This window comes from Onychostruthus taczanowskii, unplaced genomic scaffold, assembly GCF_017590055.1.
Source record: "Onychostruthus taczanowskii isolate IOZ18803 unplaced genomic scaffold, ASM1759005v1 scaffold63, whole genome shotgun sequence".
NCBI classification, from domain to species: Eukaryota; Metazoa; Chordata; class Aves; order Passeriformes; family Passeridae; genus Onychostruthus; species Onychostruthus taczanowskii.
The window spans coordinates 4,465,538-4,482,204 of NW_024504012.1; the positions used below are offsets into that span (position 1 = coordinate 4,465,538).

Here is a 16,667-nt window from a genome sequence, read left to right on the forward strand (position 1 = left end):
ACACCGGCTCTGCGGTGGCACACGCAGGGCTGAGCCCCTCCCGGGCGCCCCGGAGGCAGCGCTGCCACCTGCCCCCGCGCAGGGACCCCTCCGGCCACAAAGCCACACATTGTTGTGACAGCAGCTGGCCGAGGAGTGACAGGGATGCCTGGGCCTTCCAACCCAGCGGGGTGCGCGGGCCGTGGAGAAACTGTCGGACATCCCCGGCCCCCGTTCTCGCCGGCAGGGTCACTCTGTCCCATCCCGGAGCCCCGGGTTCCCTTCCCAAGGCTGTCGGTGCGCCGGGGGCCGGGCGGGCGCTCGGCAGCTGCACCAGCTGCCGGCACAGAAAGGAATTCTGTGACAATGGCGGCGGAGCAGAGCCAGGCTCACGGCTGATGAATAATGCAGGGCTGCGCTGGCGGCGCGGCAGATGTCGTGTTTACCAACACGGCAGCTCCCCAGCCACGGGCCCTGCGCCCCTGTCATCAGCCCTGTCACCCCCTGCCCTGCGCCCACCACAGCCCCGCCGCGGGGCACCATCCGGGCACAGAGGGGCTCCCCTGCCTCGCCATGGCATCCTGGCTCCTCGGCTGTCTTCGCCGCGGCTTCACGGCTCCCTGAGCATCCCTTCGCAGCCGGAGGGGCTTTTGAGATGGGAGTTTCCATGGCAACGGAACGGAATGGCGCCGGGAGCCGGGGGATGCGGGCGCTGGAGCCGGGCAGCGAGCGGGGCTGGGGCGGGGACGAGCTGCGCGTTCCCGCGGGGGATGGGAGATGCCCGAGCCCCTCTGCGGCGGCTGGCCGGGACCGCCACCCCTCACTTATGTCCCGGGGGCGGCCGCTGGCCGGATTCAGCCGGGGAGGCTCCCGGCCGGCGCCTCTGGGGCCGGTAAAAACCCACAAGTCGCGTCGCTCAACTACAACCTGTTTATTATGGAGGTTTTTTTCCCAGGCAAGAGAAGTCGGGAGCACTCGTGCCCCGACTTTGGTCTTTGGGGACGGGAGAGAGGGCAGGGGGTGTTCTCTCCGCCGCCGGGACCGGGCACCTGCTGCGCCGGGCTGGGGCCGGGCGGTACCGAGCCGTACCGAGCCCGGCGCCGCTCGGCGGGCAGCCCCGCCCCGGCTCCCCCCGGGCGGCTGTGGGCGGGGGCCGGGCGGAGCGGGGCGCACGGCGCGGCACATCACAGCACGGCTCGGCACAGCACGGCTCGGCTCGGCTCCGCTCTCCCGCCATGGCATCCAAGTGCCCCAAGTGCGACAAGACCGTGTACTTCGGTGAGCGCATCCCCGGGGCCGGGCCCCGCATCCCCTTCCCCGCGCCGAGACGCATCCCGGGACCTCAAACCGGTCCCGCAGCCCAGAGCCGGCGCTCATCCCTGCCTTCCCCTTCCCTGAGTCCCGGTGCATCCCCTTTTGCCCCACTGGGATGTATCCCCGCGGGGCTCACCCGGAGACCTGCCCGGCGGCAGCTCCTTCTCCCCCGCGGCGCCCCCGGGGTGGTCGCGGCCCCTCCGCCCTGCGTCCCCGGGCTGGGCTGAGGGCTGGCCCTGGGGCAGGCGGCACAGAGGGTGTGGGTGATCCCGGGCTTGCTGGGCTGAGGGGGGCAAGCAGGCGATAAGGAGCCCTGGCTGGGGAATGTGCCCGCACCTGGGGTGCTGAGAGTGGGGCGGCTCCTGTCCCCAGGTACTGCTGGCTTGGGTCAGGGGAACCCAGCCCACCCGACACGGCCCGTACTGGGATGGGGCTCCCGTGATTCAAAGGATTTCTAGGGGCGAGGAAGTTGGCAGTGGCAGGTGCAAACAAAACCTTTTCGCAGCCGGTTTCTTTGATTCCCTGCAAATCTGGCCCCAGGTGTGCCATTCACCCCTCCCTGTCTCGCCGCGCAGCCAGCCCCCAGCGGGCTGTTCCCAGCTGGGCGAGCTAACGAAGGGTTTGGGGTTTCTACGGGACTTTTTCAAAGGCAGCTCCTGGGCTCGGAGGTCCATCTCAGCACGCCCGGGCTGGGTTAGGGCAGCAGCGAATCCCTGCAGGTCTCCGAGGGCCCTGCTTGGGGTTGTGATCTCTGGGAAGCAGGGCTGGCGTGTCTCCTGTCAGGCAGCGCGGGCTGAGCGCCGCCGCCCGGCTCGCAGGGAGGTGGGAGCAGCGGCTGCTCCTCGGCCTGGGTGCCCCCGGGACGCTCCCCGAGGAGCTGCCCCAGCCCGGAGCCTCCCGGCAGTGACCGGACCCCCTGGGTGAGCACCCTTGGGCCTGCACCGTGAGCTCAGGATGGCTCTGGGGATGGATCCAGAGCTCCAGCCCGAGCTGCCGCCAGGGACCTGCTGACCACGGGGTCCGGCTGGCCTGGCGCTGCCTCCCCACAGCCCTCCCTCCCTATCTCCCCCCGCTGCTCCGGGGTCCAGCCCCTGTTGCCTCGGTGTGTTTGTTTGGTGGAGAAATACCAAAGGGTCCTGATGATGTTTGAGCATTGGAGGCATCGGTGCTTTCATTCTTTTCCGGCCATCTCCAAGTAAACACAGGGAAATAGGAATTTGCTGCCTTCCTCCTTTAAATAAACCTATTTCTGTGTGGGTGGGAAGGGCTTGGCCCCTTGGATGTCTTTCTTTGAATGAATCTTTTCCTTTTTAAGCAAAAATAGTGCCTCCCCAGCCAGCTGGGCACTGACCCGGGGGCAGAGTTGCTCCTCTCGCTTCAGGGATGAGCCTGCCCTGCGTGGGGGGGGTCGGGGCTGGGCTCAGGGAGCCGAGGAGGAGGCCAGGCAGGCTGTGCCAGGAGGAGAAGCACCAGCCCCCAGCAGTGTCTGTGCTCTTTTTCTCTCCCCATGTCCTAGGGCACTTGTGGGTCTCCTGAGGATGTGGTTGAGGGGTAGCAGGGCTGTACCCCTGCCCCAGCTGCTCTCTCCCGGGAGGGTTTCTGTAGGTGCAGTGGTCCCTGTCCCTGCCCGTGTGGGGACTCCCTGCCCTGGAGGCAGGTGCCTGCAGCGGGGCAGTGCCAGCCCCCATCCCACACCTTCCCGCAGGGAATGCTGCCCCTGAGGGAGACGTGGGGAGAGGGGGTAGTGGTGAGCTGAAACGGGAGCAAAAAACTTCTCTGTGCTTAGAGCTGAAATTAGCTGGAGCACGTCCCTGTTGATGCCTTCAGCTTTCCCTTGAGGAACCGCCCAGGCTCTGGAAGAATAAACCTGAGTCAGTTTATTCAATGCATGAAAGCTCCATGCAAATTCTGAGCCGTCTTTCCGGGATGCGGGTCCCGGGCTTTCCGGCCGGTGGGCCGCGTGGGTCGGTGGGAAGGCGATGGGAGCTCCGCGTCCGGGCTTTGGTGTCGCTCCTGAATTCCTGGGCCGGCCCGGAGCTTAACGGGGAGGCGATTCATAAAGCTCCGCTTGTTCGGGAGCCTCCCTGGCTGTGCTGAATGAGCGCTGGCAGCCCGGGCTGCCCGAATGCCTGGGATTGCAGCCGCGGGCCGTGAGTGAGAAATGCCGCCGGCTCCTGTTCCCGGCCCCGCGCGGTGCCCAGCGCCGGCACTCCTAGGTACCCATGGAAAACTCATTTCCAGCATGCCTGTTGCTTCATGCTCCCTGGAAAAATCCAGTGGGCTCCTCCCTGCGCAGTCAGGAGGATGTGGGCGTTTCCTGAGCTACAGAATGAGCTTTTTTCCTTTAAAAAGAACAGGGAAATATAAAAATAGTTTTTTGGCTTTTTTTTTTTTTTTTTTTTTTTTTTTTTGAAAGGAGGTTGAGGTCTGTGACATTGTTTCCAGGAACGGTTGGGGCTAACTTTCCTGCTTCGGGAGGTTGGCTGGATGAAGTGAATGTCCCATGCTGGCAGGTGGCAGCGGGCTGCGCTCGGGGCTGGCTTTGGGCTGTCACTCCTGGCAGGAAGCTCCAGGGGGACCAGAGTGTCCCGCAGCCAAACAGCCACACATTTCCCCAGCTCCCTTTCGCATTGCTAAGCCTTAAATGAGTTTTGCAGGGTCACCGGGAGCCCTGGCCAAGCCTTTCCCCCTCCCATCCTTTCTTCCCAGAACAGCGGGGGATTGCAGCAGCAGGGGGTTTCCTGTTTTCCCATCCCGAGCACGAGGCAGGCGCAAGCCCCAGGGATGCAGCAAGCACACGTGTGGGGGGCTCCGGCTGCGGGCGGCTTTTGGGGAGATCGCTGGGGGCTGGGGGGGCTGCTGGGAGGCTGCTGCTCTGTTTGTTCACCAAGGGGCATCACGAAAGCAGGTGGGAGTCACTCAGTAGCACCCCAGGTTTAAAGCTGCTCTCCAGCGTTGGTTTGCCAGTGGAATTCCAGGGGGGGGACTGAGGACACGGACACTTCCAGCTGGGAAGCGAGGCAGGCCCAAGCCCAGCGTGCTGCCAGGGGCCTGCAGCAGTGCAGGGGGACAGGGGGTGCAGCCAGGTCCGGTCCGGGGTGCTCTCCCTGCACAGCACGGCACCACCGGGGCCGCCCGGCGAAATTCAAGCTGCAGAAGCCACTCTGCAATTAATAAGTAACTGCTGTGCTTGGCTCCAGGCAGGGAGACGGTGGGGCAGGAGCGGCAGGAAGGCTGGATTTCCATTACAGCCGTCCCTAACAAAGGAAGCGGCTCTTCGAGTGCAGCCGGGGCAGTGTCGGCACAGCCCTGGTCCTCCAGCTCGGAGCGAGCTGGACTCCTTGGGCACTGCCTCCTGCCAGGCCTGGGAGCGGGAGGGCACCTTGCAGGGTGGTAACTAAGGATGCTCCACTTCCCTGCTCCCTGCGCAGGGCCCTGCCGATGGGAGGGATGCCTCTGTGGGAAGCTGAAGAACAGGCTGATTAGCATTAGCTTTTCCCTCAGGAAAAAAGCACAGGCTACAGCAAATGGTCTGTGGGAGTGTGGAACAGGGCGGTGTGAGGGCTGGGTCCCCTTGCTCTTGTGTTCTGGGCTTTGCTGGGACGCCTGGCAGTGTGGTGCTGGCATTGCCAGCGGTGGGAGCGGTGCTGCTCCAGGGGCTGTGGGTGCAGGGGTTTGGAGCTGGCAGGCAGCCCTCTGCAAAGCCAAGGCTGGTCCTGGGTGACTCCGTTTGGTGTCTGGATTTTGGAGTCCTGCACCCCTGTCCCAGCTTCTAGGCAGGCAGAGATCCTCGTGTTCCCATCCTCCCTCCCTCCCTGGCAGGAGCACAGGGATGGGGAGAGGTGAGGTGATGGGACTGGAAAGGAAAGGCAGGGAAAGGCGGAGCAGGAACGCCCAAACAAGAAGTAATGGAAAATCTGTCACTGCAGTGTTGCAATCGAACGCAGAGCCTGGAGCACAAGCCGTGGTGCCACTCCTGGTTGTGGTGGTGCCCATTGCTCCTGCCATGGGCCCTGATGCTACCAGGGAGGTGATGGTGGGAGATGGGTCCTGGCATGAGGATGGGGAGAGCTGTCCCGCCATCCTGCTGTGCACTTGCTGGTGGGGAGCCCCAGTGCTGCAGCCCCTGAGCATCCTCAGCCCTGGGCTGAACCCTGCTTGGAGCTGTGGGGGGCCAGCAGGGTGGGGAGGTGAGGAGCCATGGGGCAGGAGGGGCACTTTGACAAGCTTGGCTGCTGCCGCACGTCCCAGAACCCTGCTCTTGCTGAAATGGGCCAGGAAACTGTCTTATTCTCCCAGCACTGCCTGCCAGAGATGACATCTCAGTGTGCAGAAGGAAGGAACAGCGTGCTCTGAACCAACAGCTACCCAGGGAGTGGTTTGGTGTGTGCCTGCCTGTGCCCGGCTCTCCCTGGCCACTCTGCCCCTGGCTGTGTGGTGGGCGAGGGCAGGGCTGCAGGTGGGCCTCTGATTTTTCTGGCGGTGTCCCCCTGGCAGTGTGGGCTGCAACCCCTGCCCCCTCTGGGGTCCTGCCTGCCATGCCTCACATGCAGGGCTGCTATGGAAAGCAGCTGATTCCTTGGGCTCAGGCCTGGCTGAGCTCAGTGCCTGGCTGGAAACACCGCTGATCCTCCCCCAGCACGGACACAGCCAAGCAGCCCAACCTCAAACGCATCCCATTCAGATGCTGCTTGATGAAGCCCTGTGGAAAATGGTGAGGGACTTGCTGGAGGCTGCCCTGCAAACCAGAGCAGGAGATCGGGGGCTCCTGGCCAGGGAAGTGCCTGCAGTAGGTGAGGCTGTGGCAGAGGAGAGGCAGGGAGCAGCAGGGTGGACGAGAGCAGTGCTGTGCACCAAGGCTGTGGCTGGAAATCGAACAACCTTCTCTTGCACCCGAGTGGCTCAGACCCCTGGAAGTGGGAGCCCCCCCGGGACAGCCTCTGCTCCCCCCCAGCTGTGCTCCGCGGCAAGGCCGTACTGAGCTGGCTTTGTTGCACACTTGGAGGGAGCCCAGCAAGCTGGAGGGCTGCCTTCCCTTGCCTTGCTGCAGGGAAGCTAAATATACACGTTTGGCCACAAATCAGGGTGCGGTGCAAGCGTCAGCACCGGCTGTGGGATGGGGGAGAGGAGCTGTGCCTGAGGAGGGCAGGGCTGGGGATGGGCTGGGGGGCACAGGAAGGCAGTGCAGGGCAGCGTGGCTGGGATATATGGCTGGCATGGCAAGGGCAGGAAATCTTCAACCTTCCTTCTACCTTTTCCATCTCCTGGCCACTTTGTGAGGAACTGGGGAAGGGATGAGGCTGCTGGCTCATGGCTCTTGGCTTTGTTTCCAACCGTTTACCAGGCTCCTTTCCTTGCACTTTTCTTCCTTCATTCCTTTGTGTCTGCAACTGCTCTGAAGTGAATCTACAGTCAGTCTGACAGCATCCCTCTCTGCCAGGGCTGCCTGTCTCTGGATCCCTGTGGGGATTTGGCATCCTTACTGCCAGACTGGGCTTTGTCAGCCCGTCCCCGTGCCCTGCCAGGACTATGGTAGGATGGATGGGGCACAGCCCAGTCCTTTGCAGAGATGCAGCTGCAGTTATGGTTCCTTTTGCTGAATAAGCCTCTGCCTGGGAGCAGCACTGACGTCAGGCTGTGGAAATACCTGTGCGAGGGCCTGGGGCTGGCTCGGTGCGGCCGGCGGCACAGAAACTGGGAGGAGGGATGCTCTCTTCCCGTCCTGAGAAGGTGCAGCCACCTCTGGCCTGTGCCAGCTGCTTTGTCTGGGCACGGTGGGTAATTAAGGGCTGAGCGCGCTGTCTCTGGGGCGGGGCTGCTGTGGAACCATTGGATCAGTCTGCCTCGACAGCCCCCTCGGCTGCTTGCCTGCTCCTGGCCTCTGGTGTCCCTCGGTAGTGTGGGCTGCATCCCCTGCACGGAGCAAATCCACCCCACGACCACGTCCTGCAGCCAGCCGTGTCCCGGCTGTGCCTCCACCTCTCCTCGGGGGTGTTTCCTCTGGGGAGAGGCTTCTCATCCATGGGCACCCCGTGCCCACCCACACAGGGCTGGCAAACTGCTGAGCCACACACACGTGGCAGAGGCCAAATTCCTGGCTGCAGAGCTGAGTGTGTAAGGGGGGATTCGGGGGCCAGAGCAGGATGTGCTGGAAGAGCACGGGACACGGCCTTTGGTGGCCGAGGCTGGCTGCAGTGACCCGCCTGCACTGTGCCATCCCCTGCTCCCTGCTCGGAGCCGGACACAGCCCCACACTGCCAGCCCCGGGCTGCTCCAGGGGTGCGGAGCGGGGCTCCCCCGGCAGCAGGAGGATGTGGCCAGAGCCTTTTCCTCTGGAGCTGATGCAACAGCGGAGCAGCTGTGGCCGAGTGACAGGAAATCTGGGCGCTGGTCCCTTCCCTCCGCAGTGATTTATGGGATGGTGTGGCCGCAGGCTGCTGCCCTGGAAATGGGCTGGGGTGGCTCCAAGCTGCTTCCTCTGCTCGGTGCAAACAATGCCTTCTGGAAAGCCATCCCGGCTGTGCCGGTCCCGGATGCATCCCCCGGGAATCCTTGTTTGCAGCCAGAGGATGCCCGACCGGCCTCTGGGCGGCATTTCCATCTGGAGGCGAGGGCAGCCCCCGTGGTTCCCGGGCTGTCCCTGTGCTCCGGGCGCTGCGGCCGCCCCTCCCTCCTGCCCCATCCCTCCCGCGGGCTGTGCGTGCCGCTGAGATCCCTGTCGCTCTGCGTGGCTCAGGGATGCATCGGCAGGGCGGTGCACCTGGCAGGGAGGAGCCAGGATTTCCATGTGCTGAAATATTATTTGGGGGGGGGGGGGGGGGAATCATTGGGGGAGCGTTTGGTATCGCGGGAGCAGGAAGGAGCTGGTGGGGGCTGTGGTCAGCTGTAATTGCCATGGCCTCTGGAAAACATCCGCCGGGAGCTTCCTCCTTGCTTTGTAGCCGTGGCGGCGCTGGGTCGGGCCGGGGGGAGCTCGGGTGACGCAGCCGGAGCACAGCCCGGCTGGCTCTGTGCGCATCCGCTGGGACACAGCCCAGCGGTTCTTTGGCCCCGAGCCCCTGGCTCGGCTTTCAGCCCATCACGCTCGGTTTCCCTCCCTGGTCACCCCCGGGAGGAACCTTCCTGCCGGGAGGGCTGGGAGGATGCAGGTCCCCTGCAATGGCCCCAGGGCAGTGGGGTGCTGGGACCTCCCTATTCCCCCAGTTTTGGGGAATCCCTGGGGTCTGGGGGGCCTGAGGTCTGTTCACCCTGCAGCTGGTTCTCTGCTCCCAGAGGCAGATGAGGGCTGCAGAGGAAAAGGAGGACAGCTCTGGCCCTGGCCCCTTCCTGTGTGCTGCCTTCTGTGAGGGGCTGGGGAGACACAGGCCCTCCTGAGCCCCTGGGCTTGGAGCCAGCAGGGATTAGCCCTGGCAAATTTGGGCAGGCAGGCCAGACCCCAGGCTCTGGTGGGGCATCCCTTCACCCTGCTGTCCGCTCCTGCCTGGGTTTGGTTCAACAGCCTGTGTGTCATCAACGGGAGGTGGATTTGGAGTTTCTTCCAACTGATGCGAGTCCCCGAAGTCCATCTCTCGTGTGCTTGCTTGGGGGTGCTCTCGGGAGTCTCCTGTGCACCCTGGTGCAATGGCTCTGCCCTGTCATGCTGCCCCTCCCTCCTGCCCGGCTTTGCACTGGGATGGAATTTTTGGGTGATGATGGCATTGTTTCGGCTTATCTTGGCCTTGTGACGTGCCCGGATGCAGCTGTTTGCCTTGGGAGGAGGGTGGCTCTAGAAGCCAGGACCTGCCCTTTGGGGAGCTCTTGACCCCCATCTCAAATGGATGCAAACAGGTGACATTTGCGGAGGTCCTCAGGGGGAAACCCGACATCGCGGAGGAGGTCTTCTCATGGAGTGCAGCCAGCTCTGGTTGCACTTTTATTTGCTTGTTAAATATTTTATTTGGCTCTCCTGATTTAGTTTTACGGTGGCTTTAAGGGGCTCACACTGTTTTCCAGCTGTCTCTGCACATGAACAGGGCAGAGGGAGGGCCAGCAGGAATCTGTGGGGGGCACAAGGCAGCCCACGGCTGAGCTTGAGCTGGGAGGGAGAAGGGATGGTGCAAGGCTGGGGATGCAAGTGGAGCACTGGCAGCCTGTGCTGCCTCCCAGGGTGCTCCTGGAGACCTACAGCTCAGAGCCAGATGGAAGGATTGTATTTGTATTCATACAACCAGTCTCAAAGCATTTGCCTTGCCTGAATTTGCCCACTGGTGCTGTGTCACTGTTTTCAGTGCTGGCAGCGAGTTGCTCTGCAGGTTTGTGGCCGTGCAAGGACAGCGGCTGTGCACCCATCCACGCATCCTGCCTGTTCCTGGGCTGGGGGCAAGGGGGACAGGTGTTATCCAGGCCACATGTCCATCCTGGGTGACAGTGGAGGCCGTCTGCCATCCCTTCCTCCTGGGAGCATCTCTGGAGCTGCGGCTGAGGCTCCCCGGGGAGCGGCTGGCTGTGCGTGGGGGAGTGTGACTGCAGGGGCGGGGTGGGCATGGAAACGCCAAATATTTGAATGGGATGAAGTCATTCCGGGTAACGGGGAGGGTAAAAATAGACACGGGGAGTAGGAAAGAAAATGCTACCGTTGCTGGACTGGCGCGTGGGAAAGCACGGCTGTGGGACGGCAGCTGGTGGTGTCCTGCTTCCAGCTGGGACAGGGTTAATATTCTCCTTAATAGCTGTGAGGGGTCAGAGAGCAGGGCTTTGTGCCGTGTCCCACAGGGCTGCAGGGGCCCTGGGGGGTGCAGCACAGTGGCTCCTCCTTCTTGCAGCGTGGCTGAGGTGCACAGTGTGAGCAGCCCCCCTTGAGCGAGTGCAGCCCCTCCCGGGTGCAGCCCCGTGGTTCCCAGGGCCTGGCTTCCCCCAGGGCTTCAGCGGGTGCTGGGCAGTGGCTCACCCCTCTCTTGTGTCCCCTGCAGCCGAGAAGGTGTCTTCCCTGGGCAAGGACTGGCACAAGTTCTGCCTGAAGTGTGAGCGCTGCAACAAGACCCTGACCCCGGGTGGGCACGCCGAGGTAAGAGCTGCCAGGGCGGGCAGGGTGGGAGCCGTGCTGGCACTCAGGGGGGCCTGGTGGGATGAAAATTCCAAAGCCAGGGCTGGGGCAGATATCTGATGCCATGTGGAGGCGCTGTCCCTGCGGCATGCAAGCCCAGGAGAACACACTGTGGCTTTAAACGCTGCTGCTGCAGCTCAGGGTGCTCTTGTGCACAGCCCTGGGCGAGCCACAGAGTGGTGCTGGCACCACGTGTGGTGTCCCTCCTCTGTCACCCTGGGCTCCCAGGCAGCTCTGGTGGAGCTTGGCATTTGAAGCAGTTGAAGCTCTATGCGCTGGGCAGACTTGTTTGGGCATTGCACAGCTCTGGAGAGGTGCGTGTGCTGAGAGCCTGCACTGACCTGCGGTCAAAAACACCAAGAACGGGCAATGTCCGGGTTGCCACGGCAACGAGAGCTCGGCACTGGTGCTCTCTGTGCCCGGAGCTTGTGCTGGAGCGTGATGCCACTGCCGCTCCCCTGCGCCTGGCTGTGTGGAGGTGCCACGCTGCTGGCTGCAGCTGCTCATGCTTAGGAGCAGCTGTATTTCTCCTGTGCAGTGTCCCTGTGTGACACGCGGCGCCCTGGCTTTGCACAGCACCTGTCATTCCGCAGTGTCACCAGCTCCTTAGCTTGGCTCTAGCAGGCAGCACAGCTGAGGACCAGCAGGGACAGCCGTGCTGGTGGCCCCCAGCCCGTGGGGAAGCGGGGCCCGTCCTGCCAGCGAGGTGGATCTGTGCTCCAGACCGGGTTAAGCCCAGAAGATTTGCTGCTTCTCCATATAAGGTTGGATTCTGTTCCCATAGGGGATGGCAGCCAAGCCCCACTGACTCTGCCGACAGCAGATTTGGCCCTTCCCTGCTTTTTCTCCCTCCTTTTGAGGAGGCTAGGTTGGAAAGGTGTCGCGGGGAGACCAGTTAAATGTTTACCCTCCCCTCTGGCATGGCAACGCTGTGAGCACACTCATATTTATGCCTTGCAATATTTTGCAGCTGCCTTTGGCCAGCCCAGAGCCTTCTCTGTCCCTCAGCCTTACCTCTGGCAGTCCTGGCCATCGCCTTTGGGCACCTCTGCTCAGCTGCCACCCTGCCCTGCCTGGGCAAGCAGTCCTTGCCTTGCAGCAGAGGGATGGAGGGCAGAGCACGCAGCAGGAGCAGGGCTCAGTGGGGCCGAGCAGGCGATGGGGTGGGATTCTGCCTGAGCAGGGGCTCCCAGTGGGTTTTCTACCCGGGGCAGTGCGTGTGGCAGCCCTGCTGGCCCCCTGCTCCAGCCACAAATGCTCTTTCTTTTCTCTTGGACTGGATTCCAGCTGGCCCATGAGAAACGGGGAGTTCTGGGGCTTATCGCCTGCCTCCTGCCTTCCGGTGGTAATCGCCCCAGACGATAGCAGGGTCGATAGCAGCTGGGCTGGGACCAGAGCCCATGTGGGGCCTCTGATCTCAGGCCAAGGCAAGGGAAAGGCGAAGCTGAGCTCCCACGGTGCTCTGAGCACGGAGAGTGGCCTGGCTGCACAGCATGCTCAGGGGTGAGGCCATGCCTGGCTCCGGTGCCACACGGCTGGGCCGGGGTGTGGAGGTGCCCACGGCTGAGCTGCCGTGGCCACTGCTGCTCCAGCCACAGGGCACCAGCCGTGCACAAGAGCCCAACCTGTGCACAACAGCCTGAGTGCTTGATGCAGGCAAAGCCCCCAAGTGCTCAGGCTGGGTTAGGCTGGTGCTGCAGACCCAGAACTGGGTGGTTTTAGGGTGCTGGCATGGCCGTGGTGGTCTCTGAACACCAGAGGATGAAGGTGCTCCTGAGGGAACCGTGGTCACCGCTCAGCATCCTAACACTGCCCTCTCTCCCCAGCATGATGGGAAGCCCTTCTGCCACAAGCCCTGTTACGCCACACTCTTCGGTCCCAAAGGTACGTCCGTGTCCCCCCTGCCTGTGGTGCTGGGCTCGGGGCTGCAGGAGGGACCAGGTCCCCTCATCCCCACTGGTGACCCCAGCAACATCCCAGAAGCCAGGCTAGCATGGGCTGAGCATTGAGCCAGCAAATGGCAGTCCCAGGCCTGCTGTCTGCTTGTGCAGAGGGAGAGAAAAGCTGCTGGAGGGAGGGAGGGAGGAATCTATTCTGACAGCTGCCTTTTTTTTTTTTTTTTTTTATATTTAAAAAAACAAATTCCCATTCAAACAGAAGGTGGAGTTAGTCTCCTGTCCCAGATGTGGCTGGAGAAAGCCTGGGTCAGGAGAAAGCAAGCTGAGGCTGAAGTGCAGCAGTGGCCCCTGACTCAGTGGGGCTGGGGGAGGTGGGACGGGGGGCTGGGGGGATGATGGAGACCCCGAGGGCTCCCAGGCCACCGCAGCCTCTCTGTGCCCCTCTGCAGGGGTGAACATCGGCGGGGCCGGGTCCTACATCTACGACAAGCCGCAGATCGAGGGGCAGACTGCTCCGGGACCCATCGAGCACCCGGTGAAGGTGGAGGAGAGGAAGGTGAATGCTGCACCTCCCAAGGGACCCAGCAAAGGTGAGGGGCAGGGCAGGACGGGCAGCCTGGCCCTTTGCCGTGCTGGGCAGCCAGTGCAGAGCCACCGTGTTTGGTGACGGTGTGAGCTGCAGGGCTTGTGTGTGGGGTCCACCCACCCCAGTGTGTCCTGGCTGAGATGTCCCCTCACTTCCCAGGCACATGTCCTCTTCTCTTCCAGCCTCCAGTGTCACCACCTTCACCGGGGAGCCCAACATGTGCCCACGCTGTGGCAAGAGGGTCTACTTTGGTAAGGTGGCAAGTGGGCAGTGCGTGCTTGCCTCGGGGTGGCATGGCCCCGCAGGGTGGCATGGCCCCACAGGGTGGCATGGCCCCATGGGGCTGGGCTCTGTGCAGGAACCCTGGGGCATGCAGAGGGGCTGGGAGTGGGGTTTGGATCAGAGAAGCGGTTGTGGGTCCAGAGGGATGTGCCTGAGGGGCCTTCAGGGGTGGGTCCTCTTGGATATACTCCTGGGTGCAGGGCTTTATCTGCATTGTACCTGCTGCTGTGTCACCTCCCATGTGGTAATAGCTGTCCTCAGCCGTCCTCTGTCACCTGAGAGGCACTAGAGGGGTGGGAGGGATGTGGGAGGCTGGAGATCCTGAGGGCTGTCCTGGGATTTTGTGATATCCCCATGGGGAATGCTCCCCCTCGGCACGTTGCAGGGGGCTGGTGTGACCCTCCCTCCTTGTCCCACTCCAGCTGAGAAGGTGACTTCTCTGGGGAAGGACTGGCACCGTCCCTGCCTACGCTGTGAGCGCTGCAGCAAGACGCTGACCCCGGGGGGACACGCCGAGGTAAGGGGGTGCCAGCAGGGCAGGGCTGAGATGTCCCAGGCCATCCCGATGGCACCCACTGCCTTTGCAGGAGGGCAGGGCTGGGAGGAGCAGCCCCTCAGCCGGGGGAGGTGCTGGGGTTGTTGGGGTGTCTGCAGGAGAAGAGCACGAGAGGTGTCCAGCTGGGGACTGGATTTTTCCCCAGCGCCCAGCCCAGGTGACAGGTTTCTCTCTCTGCCCCACACAGCACGATGGCCAGCCGTACTGCCACAAGCCCTGCTACGGGATCCTCTTCGGGCCAAAGGGTGAGTGAGAGCCTGGGGACACAAGGGGGGCACTCAGGCCAGGGCCGCGTGCCCTGCCGGGGCTGCCGCTGTCCATGCTCGTGCCACCACCCAGAGGGGACATCTCCCTGGAGCGTGCCCGTGTCCTCACCCTCCTGTTTCTCACCCCGTGCAGGTGTCAACACCGGAGCTGTGGGAAGCTACATCTACGACAAAGACCCCGAGGCAAAGAACCAGCCCTAGGCAGCGCCCCGCCCGCCTGCCCGCACGCTCTGTGCCCCTCCCGTACTAACCTGCTGCTCCCAGCCCAGCAGACCCTCACCGGGCTGGCCACGGAGCTGTGCCCTCTCTGCTGTCTCTACTCCTGGCAGGACAGTCCTGCCCCTGGGTTATTATCATGGTCTCTAATATAAGCTTCAGTGTTTTAAGGCTAAGGTAGAAGGTATCTCTGGTGGTTCCCAATGCGCTCTGCCCTCCCCAGCCCTCCCACCAGCCCCCCGAGTGTGGGAGGCAGTAGGGCAGGTGTGGGGATGTCCCCGTGGGCAGGGGATGGCACCCAAAGGGCTGAGGATGGGCGAAGGTGGTGGCAGGAGTCCCACCACGGGATGGTGCTCTAGGCTGTCCCTCAGTGCTTGAGGCTGGGGTGAGGGTGCCCAGCCCTCTTCCTCACCAGCTGCTGGAGATGTGTGACATCTGGCAGCACTGCCCTTCTCCTGGCCCTTCCCAGGCTCCATGCCCTGGCTCTCTCTGTCCCTGGGTCCCACAGCTGACCCTGTCCACTGTTAGGTCTGCCAGCTCCCTACATCCCTGTTTTTGAATCCCCATAGGTGCACCCAGGCAGGTGCCCCAGCCTGCTCTGCGGGCTGGTGTAGGTTGGTGTCCCCCACCCTGATTCCCCCTGGAGGCACAGCCTGTGCCAGGGGGCACCTGGCAGCTGCAGCCCTGGTGGAGGGGGCTCTCCTCTCCCCACCTTTGGAGGACAGAGCGCATTGGGCTGGTGGCCTGGGCAGCAGGACCCCCCCGCTTCCCAGAGCCGGAGGTTTCTCATTGTTGTTGTTTATTTATAAGCAGTTGTAAATGTGCTCCTTGCTTTGGAGAATGACACGTGCCCCCCTCTCACCCGTCCCCCGTGCACGCCCAGCCCTGCTGCTGCCCGGGAGAGCAGGAGAGGGCTGGGGCAGGACCCGCCAGGGCAGTGAGCCCTGGGCCCAGCACCCCGCTCTCTTCAGGCTCCCTGTGCTGCTGCAGGGCCGACTTTTGTTATTTGCTGACAATAAAGGTTTTGAGAGATGTGCTGTGCAGCTCAGCTCCGGGTGGAGTGGGGGAAGCTGTGCACACCACAGAGCATCCCTCTGTGCTGTGACACATGACAGTTTGGGACCCTGTGGCTCTATCCCAGCTGGCTCCTCCTGGGGCCGGCCTGAGCAGCTCCCGAGGAGCTGTTCCTGCGCTGCGAGCACAACAGCCTTGTAGGAAGCTGTGCTGGCCCTGCAGACAGGATGGGATGGGGTGGGATGGGTCCTTCCCAGCTTTGGGGAGTGGGAAACCAGTGGAGAGAAGTAAAAGAGCAGGTGCCATTGTTGCCCCCAGCCCGCACTTGCTGGGCAGGCACCGCGCCTGAGTGGGGCCCTTGGGAAAGCTGAGCCTGGCAGCAGCAGGGCAGGAATGCAGTGTGGGGGCATTGGGCAGCCCCTGGCGGCTGTCCTGTCCCCAGCCAGATCGCAGCCCTGCTGCCAGGCCTGCTTTTAGACATCCAGCCGTTCCCCATCGGAGCCGGGCGGCTGGAGAGAGAGGCACGGAGCTTCGGGCTGCCAAGCCAAACACGGGTTCTGGGAACTGCTCGGGCTCGTCCCTTCTGTCACGTTCTTGCAAGAACCCATTGGGCCGCCTTGCTGGCCGTGCCCCCCTGGGGAGCCAGGCGTGCCACTGGCCCCGTCTGCCGGGGAAAACAGAGCCCCGGTGGCCCCGCGATGGCCGGAGCTGCTCCGTGCCGTGCGGAGGGGCTCTTGGCAGCCACAGGCAGGGCACAGCTGCGGGACAGGCTTTTCCCTCCTGGCAGCAATCCCAGCGGCACGAAGCCTGTTCCCAGGCACAGAGGGCTCGGCAGCGCAGCTCCCGGCTCGGGAACGGGCTCAGTGTGTTGGTGTTTTGGTGCGGTTTCCATAGAGACGTGACCCCGCGGATGCTTTAGGGACAAGGCTGCGGTGTAAATCAGAGCGCTGTCGCTCCGCCGCTCCTCCCCTGACCCGCGGCCGCAGTTTGCCAGGTTTGCCCCGTGCAGCAGCAGCGCTGCCGGGGTGCGGGGTGCCCATCGCTCCTCCGGGGCCCAGCAGAGCTGCCCGCGGCGCCCTCGGCACGAATCCATCTCCCCTTGCAACTCTTATTTCCCATCATTAATTAACGAGCTTAATATGCCAGCCTCTCTGCTAGCCTGTGGCCGTCCCCTGCAGCAGGAGCTTCCCTGATGGCCTGCGCAGGCTGATTCTCCTCCCTGGCCCCATGCTGTGCACCAGCCAGGCTCAGCAATGCCAGCAGGATGCCATCACGGCCTGGCTGTCCCCTCGATTCCTTGCTCTTTCTTTTTTCTTTTTTTTTTTTTTAAATCCTTACATTTTCTTTTCCCCATGAGAGTTTTGCTGAAGGAATGCAATGAAATCAAAAATAGACAAAATTCAGCTCTGCTGCACCATGGAGTGCTGGGAAGCCTGCAAATATCACAGCATTCTGCTATGCCAAAGGGCACAAC

The 16,667-nt window shown here is 63.0% G+C and overlaps 1 protein-coding gene across 1 annotated transcript; it reads left to right on the forward strand.

Moving 5' to 3' along the window:
• The first annotated feature begins 1,085 nt into the window (after nucleotides 1-1,085).
• Nucleotides 1,086-15,211, forward strand: CRIP2 (cysteine rich protein 2). The gene is made up of 8 exons (XM_041420001.1): nucleotides 1,086-1,257; nucleotides 10,242-10,336; nucleotides 12,202-12,259; nucleotides 12,723-12,863; nucleotides 13,042-13,110; nucleotides 13,564-13,658; nucleotides 13,885-13,942; nucleotides 14,097-15,211. The coding sequence occupies exons 1-8, from the start codon at nucleotides 1,215-1,217 to the stop codon at nucleotides 14,162-14,164; spliced, it is 627 nt and encodes a 208-aa protein (XP_041275935.1). The 5' UTR covers nucleotides 1,086-1,214; the 3' UTR covers nucleotides 14,165-15,211.
• Nucleotides 15,212-16,667: the final 1,456 nt, after the last annotated feature.